The sequence below is a fragment of the Narcine bancroftii genome, chromosome 9 (assembly GCF_036971445.1).
Source record: "Narcine bancroftii isolate sNarBan1 chromosome 9, sNarBan1.hap1, whole genome shotgun sequence".
Taxonomy (NCBI): domain Eukaryota; kingdom Metazoa; phylum Chordata; class Chondrichthyes; order Torpediniformes; family Narcinidae; genus Narcine; species Narcine bancroftii.
Genome location: NC_091477.1, coordinates 111,764,508 through 111,778,064, shown reverse-complemented (window position 1 = coordinate 111,778,064; position 13,557 = coordinate 111,764,508). Strand labels below are relative to the sequence as shown.

At 41.7% G+C, this 13,557-nt stretch overlaps 1 protein-coding gene across 1 annotated transcript in view; it reads right to left on the bottom strand.

The window, feature by feature from the left end:
- dner (delta/notch-like EGF repeat containing) overlaps positions 1-13,557 on the bottom strand; it is a 160,410-nt gene that overhangs the window by 102,162 nt on the left and 44,691 nt on the right. The window contains exon 2 of the mRNA XM_069897348.1: positions 626-925. Coding sequence (XP_069753449.1) covers positions 626-925 — 300 coding nt within the window. The remainder of the gene's footprint in view (positions 1-625; positions 926-13,557) is intronic.

The following is a 13,557-nucleotide window of genomic DNA, read 5'->3' as shown; positions in this document are numbered from 1 at the left end:
TACCAATGGGAACAACTTTCCTACCTCTATCTTATTGATACCATTCATAATTTTACATGTTTCTATAAGATCCCTCTCATTCCTCTAAATTCCAGTGAGTAAAGTCCCAGACGACTCAATCTCACCTCATGGGCTAACCCCCCTCATCTCTGGAATCAACCTGGTGAACCTACTTTGCACCGCTTCTGAAACAGTGGAGCTACCTCAGTGAATATATTTAAGGACAAGATTGGATAGATTTTTATAAAGTTGGGGAATTAAGAGATATGGGGAGAAGGCAGATAGCTGGAGATGAGCCGATCATCAGATCAACCATGGTCTCAATGAAGGGCGGAGTAGGCTTGACAGGCCTACCCTTGTTCCTATTTCTTATGTTCCTAAGTAGCACAATCCATTTCTGAAAAAAAGAAATGGCGATAAATTCACTGTGACTGTCTTGGGGGAATCTGCAGCACAAACACACCTTTTTGGGAAATTAGAGTTAATGCCAGAATTCCTGGAAATAGCTAGTGACAATCAGTGAAAGAACCATCATGGCATTTTGCAATAAGGCAAAACTTTACTTCAAGAAGTAATCCTGCCTACAAATTTCACAGATAATGAATATAGCAAGCAGATCCTTTACCTCTCCAAGGTCCCAGGTTAGGTTTGCGACATTATGCCCCGGAGCTGGCTGCCAAGAGGACAAGGTAGTTGTTTGCCCAGAGGATGGAGATGAAGTTGTATTCGGTACCACAGATGTTGAGGGTGGCTCAGGTTGCCATGGCAGCGTGGACTCTGTCCAGACTGGGGCAGCAGTGCTTTGGGGAGACTGGTCACAATTCTCACCAAGGTAGCCTTCTTCACAAGTACAAGCATAACCATCAATATGGCTGCTACAGTTGCCATGGTGACAGGGATTGCTTGCACATTCATCTATTTGATCCTAGAAGCAAAAAGAGTACATGATTACTTTTATTTATTTAGCCTGTTAGCAAAAGATTGCTTTTCCAACACAAGAATATATTTCAAGCCCTGAAAATATTTGTACATGTATTAACTCCCCTCAAGGTATCTCACATGATATACACATTGCCAAATGAAAATGGTAGCAAATGTTATATTCCCTTTGATGCTCTGTGCAAATGCTCATTCAGAACCACAAAGAAGCAATTTAAGGATAATTCTGCCTGTAGTTTTCCATCTCTTCATGCGCTGAATGCCTCCTATTGACAACACAGCTTGGAAGGCAGAATTATCACAAAAGGGGTTCTTAGTCATTGCATTGCATGACGCACGACTTTCGCTTGTCAAAACACTGTTCCGTCATCTCATTCAATGCTGATCTAAGAATTATTCAGCTGAGATCTTAATGGTAAAATTGAGACAATATCTGCTGATGACGTATCTGTCAAGCTGTGGGCCATGAGATATTTCCATTACTCCACAGCATGTCCAATTACCACCTACTTGTGAAGTCCTTATAGGCATCCGGGATTGTCTGGCTTGAGCCAGAGGTCTGTGTTGTGGTTTTTGTATCTTTTTGTGACCTACTCTAAAAAAACCTCACAATTTATCTCCTTTAAAACATATCTATATACAATATAAAATATAACATAATCTATCACATATGAGATAAATAAAAATATTTGACTCACATACAGCCCTCAGAAACCCTCACTGGTCCCCCACCATGGCCACCATCCTGTGGGTCACCTCCTCTGCTTCTCCTTCTCAAATGGGAGCAGTGCGGGATTTTAAAATAAACCACCATCAGGTCCTTTAACAGGCCATTTAAAGCCTGTACACAGCAGATGGCGGTCGGTCTGGGCGAGTTGGACTGCATCAGCAGTAGCACTGCCTTTATACCATGTGGTGGTCCACTGCCGGCCTACTGCAGGGGGCAACCTCTGTACCTGCAGAAGTGTAAGGGGACAGGACAACACGTGGCCAGCTGCCAATCAGTCGGCCTGAATGGATCAAGCCCCACCCAGTCCGGGATATAAGCCTCCAAAGGCCTCACACTGAGTTGCTGCAGCCACAGCCAGCCTGGCTCTGTGGAGGTTTTTGTGGATTAAAGCCTGTTGTTCAGTCTTTACCTTGTGTACGTCTGATTCTGTCTAACAGTGCACCACACACCAGTTCCAGCAGTGTTGCCATTTTGGGGGGGGGGGGGGGGGGGAAGCAGACTCTCTAGTTCTAATTTCCCCCTAAGAAGTAACATCCTTGGACATAACCTAAAATATCGAGGCAAGTAGCCTCACTTTCTTTAAAATATTATGTTTCAATAAAATTACCTTCCATTTTACTAAGTTCCAATGAGAGCAGGCCAAACTGCTGAATAATTCCATGTAAGTGAACAATTTCATCCCAGGAATCAAATGGTGAATTTCTCCTTCCATAATTTATCCTTCCTTAGATAAAGTGTCAAATGCAAAACAGGGCTCTGCGTTATTGCTGCAAGCATTCCATACTTCCACATTCTATCCCCGATTCAAACCCTCTCTTTCATTACAGCTTATTAAATTTGTGAGTTTCATGCAAAACATTCAAATCCTTCCACAGAGATGTATTCACAAGCCTCTATTTAAGCAATATTCTATCCAATGTTTAATTTCTATTCTTGCTATCCAAGAGGATAACCTCACATATCCCTGCTTTATACATTTGTAAAATTGTTACCCGCTCATTTTACCTTTTTAGTCCTCCTTACATTTTGCTTTCCCACTTACCTTTGTAATATCAGCAAATTTAGCTGCAAAACACACAGCATCTGCACCATTCCACTCATTTCAGTTTACCAACCTGATTTGTTCACTCTTAGTTAGCTAGTCTTCCATTCATACTAATATATGCCAATGTAATGACTACTGCTATATGTTACTTCATCAAATATCTTTTGAAAATCCAAATAAATTACATCCATGAGTTCCCCCCTATCCACCTTGTTAATAACATCCTTAAAGGGGTTGAATAAATTTATCAAATACCCTTTCATAAAGTAATATAAACATAGTCAACCTTATGATTTTTTTAAATGTCCTCTCAATGCTGACAGATGTGACAAATGTCAGGCCAACTATCTATAGTTTCTAGCTTTAGTCTTCCCCCTTTCTTCAACAGGGATATTTCAATGTAGGCGAACATACAAAGATCTAAACTATAAATAAATAACATGATTATTAATTAAATAAAGACCAAAATGGCAGCACTGATAATGTGTGGTAGCTGTGCCATGCAGAAGTTGATGGAGACAATTGTGATCCACTGCAATCAAAATACAGTCAGTGTCTCCAGCTCAAAGAATGACAGCTCAGAGTTGTTGAGTGGGAGTCTGAGCTTCCGACACAACAGGAAGGACAAAGGTTACCAATGCGCTCTGTTCCTGGGGGCAGTCATACCCTTTAGATTAAATATCATATACTGCATCTGGTCAATGGAAAGGGACAGGAGAGTGTAACTACCAGCGAATCAGCTTTGGAAGAGACTTAGCTCTTGTATTTGTCCAACAAGTACAAGATTAAGGGGTAGTAAAACATGAAAGTCTGCAGACACTGTGATGAAAGTGAAAACACAATATGCTGGAGAAACTCAGCAGGTCAAAGTGTACTTAATACAGCAAAGATAAAGATACATAATTAATGTTTCACACTTGAGATATAGTTGGTTATGAATCAATATCTTTGCTATATAAAGTACACTGTTGGACCTTCTGAGTTTCTCCAGCTTTCTTGAAGGCTGTGTTGCCTGACTGTTGCTGGAGTGAAGACCATATCCTTGAGGATAGAGAGGAAATTGAGCTGAGAGAGGAAGGATCCACTTCTCATGATCCTACACAACAACATAGGTGGGACCAAGAAAGAGGGTATATTGACAGACAATAAGCAGTTAGTTGTTAAATTTAAAAAGTAGAATAGCAAAGATAGTGAAAAGAGTAGGCAATTAATTATAAACTCAACAAGTTCAGGGGTTCGGTGTCTCTTCAGAATGTAGGATGGGAGAAGTAGCTTTCAGTTCATGAAACACTAGTATCAATATTGGGGGGGGCAGGGGGGAAGGAGCTGTTCTACTGTATCACAAATCAGGCTAGGGCTTGAACCTTTGTGAATCAAATAAATAGGGCTGTTAGAAAGGACTAACCAAAATAGTAGTGGGAAGGATTTGTATGCGAGGATAATGAAAAAAGTTAAAGACAAATACAATGTAAATTAATGGAACAGTGAATGAGGTCACGATAATTAAAAGATCAATGGATGTGATCTGGTGGCCATAAAAGAGTTACGATTGGAAGCCAATTCAGGGATAGAGACCAAATACTCCTGCAGGGATAGAGACCAAATACTCCTGCAGGGATAGAGACCAAATACTCCTGGGTATTTTACATTTTGGAATTCGAAAGAGAATGGAAAAGTCAATGGAGAAAACACTGCTAATAAATTCATTAAAAAATTGTCTTTGTTCAGAAGGCCAATTTGTAGAATCAGTCAGCCTGGAGGTAAGAAATAGAAAGGAAAATAACTCCTGCTGAGAATCATCTACTAACTTACTAATGACAGGGAATAAATCAATAAATAATACGGGCTAGTAAAAAAAGGTGCTGCAAAATCATGGATGATTTTAATCTTTCTATAGATTGACAAATCACCTTGACAAAGGCATATTTGAAGATGAGTTCATAGATTGATTAATCCAAATGTCAACCTGGCATCCTAAATCAAGAAGACCAATTTTCTGAGGCTGTCATTCTGGTTTATCATCCTTATTATGTAGATGCTACATGATCCATAGAAAGGTGTCATGTAGAAACAGGATCTTTCTGCTCACTTGGTCATGCCAACTGCATGAGGCCCATATCCCTCAACTCCTTACCTTACCTATCTAAGTACCTGTCTAAATGCCTTTTAAGTTTTATAATAGTATCTGTTTCTACGACCTCCTCGGGTGGCTCATTCCAAATATTCACTCACCTTCTTTGTGAAAACTTTTACCCCTCAAATCACCTTTAAATTTCTCCTCTCTCACCATAAACTGTGCTCAATAGTTCTGGAATCTTCTGCCCTGGGAAAAAAAGATTCTGATGATTCATCCTTTGTATGCCCCTATAACTTTGCAAACAACATCACCTCTCAACCTCCTATGTTCCGGTCTCTCCTTGCAACCACAGGCCTCCATTCCAGGCAACAAACAGGTGAGACTCTTAAAGTCAAAGACAATTTTTTAATGAGTTTATTAGCAGTGTTTTCTCCACTGGCTTGTCCATTCTCTTTAAAATTCCAAAATGTAAAATATCCAGGAATATTTGGTCTCCATCCCTGAATTGGCTTCCAATATCCATTCTTCCTGCAGTGCAGACTAGAAAATTAATTTTGCTTCTGCTTCCACACCTGCTGCCCTAATCAGCTCAACATTCTTGTTATTTTCTATTTTTATTATTGATTTCCACCATCTACTGCTTTTTATTTTTTCAAATGATGCCTCGTTGCTTTGTAGTTCTGTGGCCCAATGACACTGTTTATAGATTCTTAATACAGTACAACTCTGATTATCCAAAATGGTCGGGACTAGGCCTATTTCGGATAAATGGTATTTTCAGATAACCATATAACCGTTTACAGCACGGAAATAGGCCATGTCGGCCCTTCAAGTCCGTACCGGTTCACTTGAACAACTCCACTAGCTCCTCCGCAACTCCAACTGGTCTTTTTTTTTTAAACAGCCCAGTAGCAACAATGTTTAAACAACAACAAACAACAAGGGAAGGGGCTTTAACCATGAAATAATGTTGGATTCTCGCCAAAAAAAAAAACATGAACAAAATAAGATCAATTCAACACCAAAAACTTGAAATTCTACTCAGAGGTTTTTCCAAAATTCAAAAATGTTTTCAACTTGTGATGCCAATTCAGCTTGGAAAAAATTTTGGATAACTGAGGATTTCTGATTGTTTCTGATATCCTCGTTTATCCGAAATTGTTTTGGAGGTGAAGTGACATCATTTCGGCTTCGAAATTTTTCAGATAAATGAGGATTTCTGATTTTTCTGAAATACTCAATTATCTGAAAAAAATTTTCAGAGCCGAACAGATGTCACTTCAGGGTCCAAAACCAAATTCAGATAACTGAGAATTTCGGATAATCAGGAGAGAAGGACAAGCCATCTCCTGAAGAACTTCAACTGCAATGTTTTGGTGGGCCTCTGTGAACTCTTACAATAAACAAAATTCTTTGCATTCAATGTCTCCTCACAGATGGTCTCTGGACCATGCAATAAAGCCCTGAGAGGACAATCACAGAACACAATCATTAACCATCTTAATGCAACAATTATTTTTGCTTTATATGATTTATTCACTACAGAGGGAGCCACTGGCACAAAGGTTGACAAGTCCAGGTATATCACCACTTTATTTGTACGAGCATGGTAGCAAGTGGTTACATAGAACATAAAACATTACAGCACACTCCAGATGCTTTGGCCCTCGATGTTGTGCTGACCTATATCTAAAAAAAGTACTAAACCCTCTATTTTTCTTTCATCTATGTGCCGGAGTCTAACATTGGCTCTAAGAGCCACCATGGAAACTTACCCCCCCCCCCCCCACAGAAAGGCATTCAGACACCCACGACTCTTGATAAATGGCTCTCTTTGTACCTCTCAAGCCTCACCTGCATCTACAATTTACTTTTGGCAGTGTGATGAAAACTAAACACTTATATGGAAGTTTGCTGCATAACAACATTCAAGAAACTTGACTTCAGGCTCCATTACCAGAATCTATTTGCTCCCACTCTGAAGGTGAACTGCTCTACGTCTACAGAGTACAGCTGTAACTCACCATAAACCTTGTAAATATTCAGTTTCAAACAGTGTTTGAATTTGGCTGTTTGAGTATAAATTGTACATGGTTTGAATGAAAAATTTGGTGGGTGCGTTAGTAAGTTTGTAAATGACAAACATTAGTAGGATTATGAACAATATTGTCAGCTATAAAAAGATGCAGCAGAGAACAGATCATTTAGAGATATGTACAGAGAAATGGCAGATGGCATCTATCAGTGCAAGTTAAGAACATGTCTTATGATGTAAGGTTAACAGATCTCTTTGGAGCAAAGAAGGATGCGAGTGTGGTGGAACCACTATATAGCTATTAACACTATCTGAATGTGCTGAGCGGGCTGGCTCAACGAGCCTCCCGATGCCCTGTCCTGAGAGACATGCGCCAATGCACAATTTAAGCCCTTTAAAACAGCCTCTGCCATCCCAGGGTCACCAGGCCCTACCACTTCATTAGAGCTCGCAACCTCCCTTACTCAGTTGAGGACATTAGGGAACTACCCGGAGCTAGCTGGTCTGCACCGAATGGTAACCCCAATTCTATCGGCCAGACAAAAACTCACCTAATTAAAGCCACCTGCCCTTTTGAATGCCCTGAGTATGGACTTCAAGGGACTCCTCCCCTCCACCAACAGGAGCGTATACTTCATCAACATTATCGATGAATACTCCTGTTTCCCTTTTGCCATCCCCTGCCCAGACATGACCACAGCCACAGTCATAAAGTTACTACGCAGCATATTTATTGTGTTTGGAAACTCTTACTATATCCATAGGGACCGGGGTGTGGTGATATGTAATTACACCACTAGGTCACCAGGGGTCATCCCAGTGATCTTGTATATAAAGCAGTCCAGAGCTACGAGCCTTCCAGGTTCGTCTGGCAGAGAGACAAGACCTCATAGTGTACATATTAGTTTATTAAAGCTGTCTTATACTCTCACTGCCGGTGTGGTTATTGTCAGTACAATTTAATAAACTAATTTATGAGTGAGAAGCTGCACCAGTACCTGCTGGCCAAGAGCTTAGCCATGAGCAGGACCATGAGGTATAACTCCTGAGGGAATGGCCTGATAGAAAGGAAGAGCACCACAGTATGGAAGGCAATCCTCCTAACCCTCAGGTTGAAAGGCCTGCCCATTTCCCAGTGGCAAGAGGTCCTCCTAGAGGTGCTCCATGCTACCAGGTCCTTCCTGTTTACTGCTACTAATGCGACACTGTTAATAAGGCTCTTTTTCTTCCCCCGGAAGTCTGCGTTAGGAACCACACTACCATCCTGGCTGTCGATCCTTGGGCCTGACCTAAACCCCAGTATACTTACGTGGAGCACCAGGATGGGCAGGCAGGACATGGTTTCCGTCCAGGACCTGGTGCCCACAGGGGAATCCTCGACCAACCAATCAGTATCTCCTCGCATAACAGGCCAGCCGGCCCCACTAATTGCACCCGGCGGCCCGGCCCAAGCCCAGATCGAGCAACCCCACAGTCCTATTAACCCCCTTCCCCTCCACCTCAGCCACCGGAGACATGGCCTGTGACACAAAACACCGCCCAGGAGCCAGCAGCTGAACCACAGAAAGCTCTGAGACAGTCACAATGACAGATGAGACCACTGGACAGGCTGAACCTGTAATGGACCTTGACTCACTTCACCCCGCTGGACTCTGATTTAAAAGAAGAGGTGAATGTAGTGGAACCACTGTATAGCTATTAGCACTATCTGTATGAACATACTGTATGAACATACTGTATGGGCCGGCCCGCCCCCCCCTCCCCCCGCACCTGTGACTCCTCCCCTGAGAATCCCCATAAAAGCTATTATGCCCAAATTCCTCCCTCGGTACCTGCCTTGGAACCAGGCCAGCAATACGTGAGATGTTCTGATGTCTTTTGGTGATTAAAGCCTATTAATCACAACTCTAAGTCTAACGTGGACGATCCATAGCTCTACAGAGAGGTGACTTAGAAATCTATGAGAGAAACAGGTAGGGTGGACTTCCACCACCTTTTTCCAAGGGTGACAGTAGCAAACACCAGAGGACTTCTGTATGAGGTGAGGGAAGTTTAGATGAGACGTCAGAGGTAAGTCACACAAAGAGTAGTGGGTGCCTGGAGTGCATTGCCAGTGGTGGTGGTGGAGGCCTGTACAATAGGGGCATTTAAAAGTCTCTTAAACAGCCACATGAATGTAAGAAAAATAGAGGATTATGGGTGTGAGAAGGGAGGGGTCAGCAGCAATAAGGGGGAGGCGGGATGGCTGGGTGGGGAAGGGAGGGGATTACTGGAAAGACAGGAGAGGGGGAAGAAAAGGCGAGCAGATTGAGAAGGAAACAGAGAAGTCGACATTGATGCCATCTGGCTGGAGGGGGCCCAGATGGAAAATAAGGTATTGTTTCTCCAATCTGTGGATGGTCAGGGTGGAATAGCACAAAAGGCCATGCAACTCTGGAAGCGTGACTCAAAATTGAAATGGTTGGCTACTGCGGATGGAGGGGAGGTGCTCAGCGAAGTGATCTCCCAGTCTGTTTTGTTTAATTTGGCAACGTAGTTTAGCACAGACATCATGGGTTGAATGGGTCTGTCCTCTGTTCTTTCTGAGAGATGGTGGGTTTATTCAGGAACAGGATCCAGCTAGAAGTCAGGTCCTTCTCCTACATTAGATAACAGATGACATTGGCAGAGATCAGTATTGTCTGCCCTTACTGCTTCAAAAAAAATATAAGGTAGGATAAAACGGAAAGAATGAATACACACAACTCTTTTTTTAAAACTTCTGAAGGTTCTGTCCAAGGTTTAAACTCACGACCAACAAATATTTCTCACCTGTACCGTTCCTCAGCTAATCTCACTTAATAGCACAATCTGAGGTTACAGAAAGCTGGTCACTAGTTAGAATATAATAGCATTATGACCAAAATAGATTTTATGTTCCTATTTTAACAGTGATATTAAAAACTCTATTGCAGCCTTGAGGCAGGTCAACTCAGTTGATTTCAATTATCAGAATGAGTCAGCTGTTGAATGCCAGAGACCATTGGGCGAGATTGATAAGCTCAAATGATCTTAACCGTAAAGACAAAACAAGATGTTTTTTCTTCAGGCATCAGCTGTGGGTAAAATAACACTTTTTTTTCGGTTTCCTTTTATTCTTCATTCTCTTACTTTCTTTCTTTATTTTTATGAAGTATCTGTTCGGCTGCAAGAATTTCAGTGCACCGTGTATATGGCAATAAACTCGTTATTGTTCATCTTCTATATTTTCCTCCTGTCCCCATCTGAAATCCTTCCACTTCGTCTTTGATGAAGTCTGCTTCCTTCCCACTATTGTTTCACAATTTGTCGATATTATTACAGATCCAAGAAGAGAAAACAAATCTTCATGATGAAATAGACAAGGTCACACTGACAGGGCAACCAAGGGCATGAGACTGCATTTATAATAGTTAAAGACTCAAGATTCTGTTCATTTGGAGAAATTATTCTTCAGATAAACCCCAGAGTCTTTCTTTTATCTGCAGCAACTTGCCACTGATTGAGCTGGGGTTTCATTTTGAGGAGTCATTTTAACAAAGCAAGGTCATCGGAGTTCTTCCAGCTCTGCTGTGCAACTGATATTGCTGTGGCAACCATCACGTGTGCACAGATGGGACTATTCTACCTCCAAATAAATCTCAGGGTCAACAATGCACTTTCAAAAACTAATCTGACAAAATTTATTGAGCCTTTATTATTAAAAAGCAAAACCAAAATGCCTATGTATTTAATTGGGAGTTTACATTCAGTGCCCAAAGACATTGCTCAACCCAGTCTCCAAACTAATTGCTGCTCTGCGCATTGGCACATCCATGCATTGAAATTGATTTTAACTCCAAGTGGTGTGCTTGTGAAAGCCAACCCACACTTTAACAGAATTTAGAATTGCCATTTTACTTTCAAGCAGAGAATAAATTGCATGAGGGGCGACCAGGGTAGCGTAGCTGTTAGCACAACACTATGACAGCGTCAGGTCTGAATCTGGTGCAGTCTGTAAGGAGCTTGTACCCTCTCCCCATCTGCGAGGGTTTCCTCTGGGTGCTTTGGCTTCCTCCCACGCTTCAAAATGTACAAGTTTTGTAGGTTAAATGGGGGATTTGGGTGGCACTGTCTTGTGGGCCGAAAGGGCCTGTTACCGTGCTGTCTGTCTAAATAAATAAATTGATTGATTGACTTTTTTAAAACATATCTGAATTAATGTCAGAATTCCATGCCTATTCCAAAGTTTGCAGTTGCAAAAATATAACTTTGCAAGCTTGCTTCATTAAAAGGTGAACAACTCCACACTTATTCTCCCTTCACTTCATGGCTCTGCTCAGTGTAGGTAAGATTCAACAAGGTCTGCAATAAAACGTATACACACAAGTCTAGAAGACTTGAGCACAAGCTTACTCTCCAATGCAGTACTGAAACAGTATAGGAGTCATCTAGACTTCTGTCCAGTACCAATGTAGTACTTTATGTCTGCAGTATTAAAGAGTGCTCAAATTGGCCTAGATGTCGGTGTTCTAATGAAAGACTGCCGCATCTGTGCAGGGCTGTGGGAATGCAGAAGAATTGCCCTAGATCTTTGCGAATACCAAGGGAGTGCTGGAGAGTTATCCCAGATTTCTGCACTATACTGGGAGTGGACTGGAATGTCAGTGAAGCAGTTTTTTAAATGTGATGTTAGATCAAAGCTCTGCCTGTGTTTGCAGTTGGATGCACAAAAAAACCCAAAAAGCATAAAGAAATGCAGGGGACTTATCCCTGATGTTCATCCCTCAAAGGCACAAAAAATGGATCAACTTTGCATCAACTGGGCTAACATTTGTGAGAGCCTTGGATTCACTGTAATACAACTGAGAAACTAAAATGCCAGAATTGCTCAAGAGAACAAGCAGCATTTATGGAAAGAGAAACAGAATTAATGCGTTGAGTTGACAATCCATCTTCAGAAAAGGGGAAAGTGAGTAAACAAATTTGTTTTAAGCTGTAGAGAAGTGGGAGACAGGTGGAAAGGGGGAATATATCTGTTTGGATGAGGCCAGGGTTACCCAGATATTCTTAATATTCAAACTATTCCTTTAATTGATTTACAAGAGGAAAAAAACAGTTCTATGGTTCAATGGTTGCCATGAAAACAAAGGGACATGTTAAAGCTGTGGAATGTACACCACAACTGTTCCTGAATCTGAAACCAGAAGGAGAATGTTGGAAATACTCATCAGGTCGGGAAGTGTCTGTGTGAGAAAAAAGTATCACAGCCGCATCTCTCCCCACCTTCAAGAAAATCTACAGGAAACTCTGCCCTTGGAGAGCAGCAGCAATCAAAGATCCACACCGCCCAGGACACGCTCTGATCTCACTACTGTCATCAAGAAAGAGGCATAGGTGCCGCAAGACTCGAACCACCAGATTCAGGAATAGCTACTACCCCTCCACTATCAGAGTCTTAAACAACAGACTCAGGTACTCATTTAAGGACTCTTATTTTGCCTATTATTTATTATTGAATATTTATTTTCTGTATTTCTCTCATTTGCACTTTCTTCTTGTTTACATTTCTATCTTTTGTATACGTATTTTCTTCTGTACAGTTTTTTTCCCCCCACTTTGGATAAGTAGAAATTCTGCCTGGCCCACAGGAAAAATAATCTCAGGGCTGTATGTGATGCCAGGTTTGTTGTCTGACAATAAATCTGAACTTTGAATTCACATCACAGATGGATCAGCTGGATCTTGACGGCAGAACTAGACAATTCTGGTACAACCATACAGGAAAAGCAAGTTATCTCAGATTGTTGAATTTAATATCATCCCAAAACCTTGAAGGTGCCTAGATAGCTGAGGTATTTTTCTTCACGCTTTTTTAGAACAGTGTCAAAAGCCACAGAGAGAAAGATCAGAGTGGGATGGAGAATTCTATTGATGGGCACAGGAAGATCAAGGTTCCACTTTTGCAGATTGAATGTTCTGCGAAGCAATCAGCAGAACCTTGTCTATTAAGCAATGGCGATACATCAAAATTAGAGTAAATGTAGGTTGGGTTTTTACACCGAGGATAGGTGAGATACAAGCCAAAGAACAGGGTTAAGGGTGAAAGGGGAAAAGTTTGGGGGGGAACATTGGGGGAATTTCTTCACACAGAGAGTGGTAGAAGTGTGGAATGAACTGCCACCTGAAATGTGGCCTCAGTTTTAACATTTAATAAAAATTTGGACAGGTACATGAATAGGAGGGGTATGGAGGGCTATGGTCAGGGTGCAGGTCAGTGGGACTAGGCAGAATAACAGTTCGGCACAGACTAGAAGGGCCAAAGGGTCTGTTTCTGTGCTGCAATGTTCTATGGTTCTCTGGTTCCAGAGAGGAGGTTGGCAGTTGAAAGCCTATCTGAAATCTGGGTTAGGGTTGGTGAGGCAGTAATTAAGTTGGTGACCTGTTGAGGTTGCTTAATGAGATGAGGGGGGAGGGGTGCCAAATTTCTGTTTCTATGCGGTCTTCTAAAAATGAGAGAGAGTCATCAGGTGATAATGAGAGGGACACAAGCCAATCAATAGAAGGCTTGTGGCAGACTAATTGGAAATTTTGCAGATCTAATTGCAAGATGGGAGGAGGAGAGGGGGGAGACGGAAAGATTGCTGAGGCAAATAGTTGGGGGTAGGGATCTAGTTTGTGATGTTTTTCTGGTTGAGGTCTTGGAAGAGCAAAAGCTTGTGGGATTGAGACCT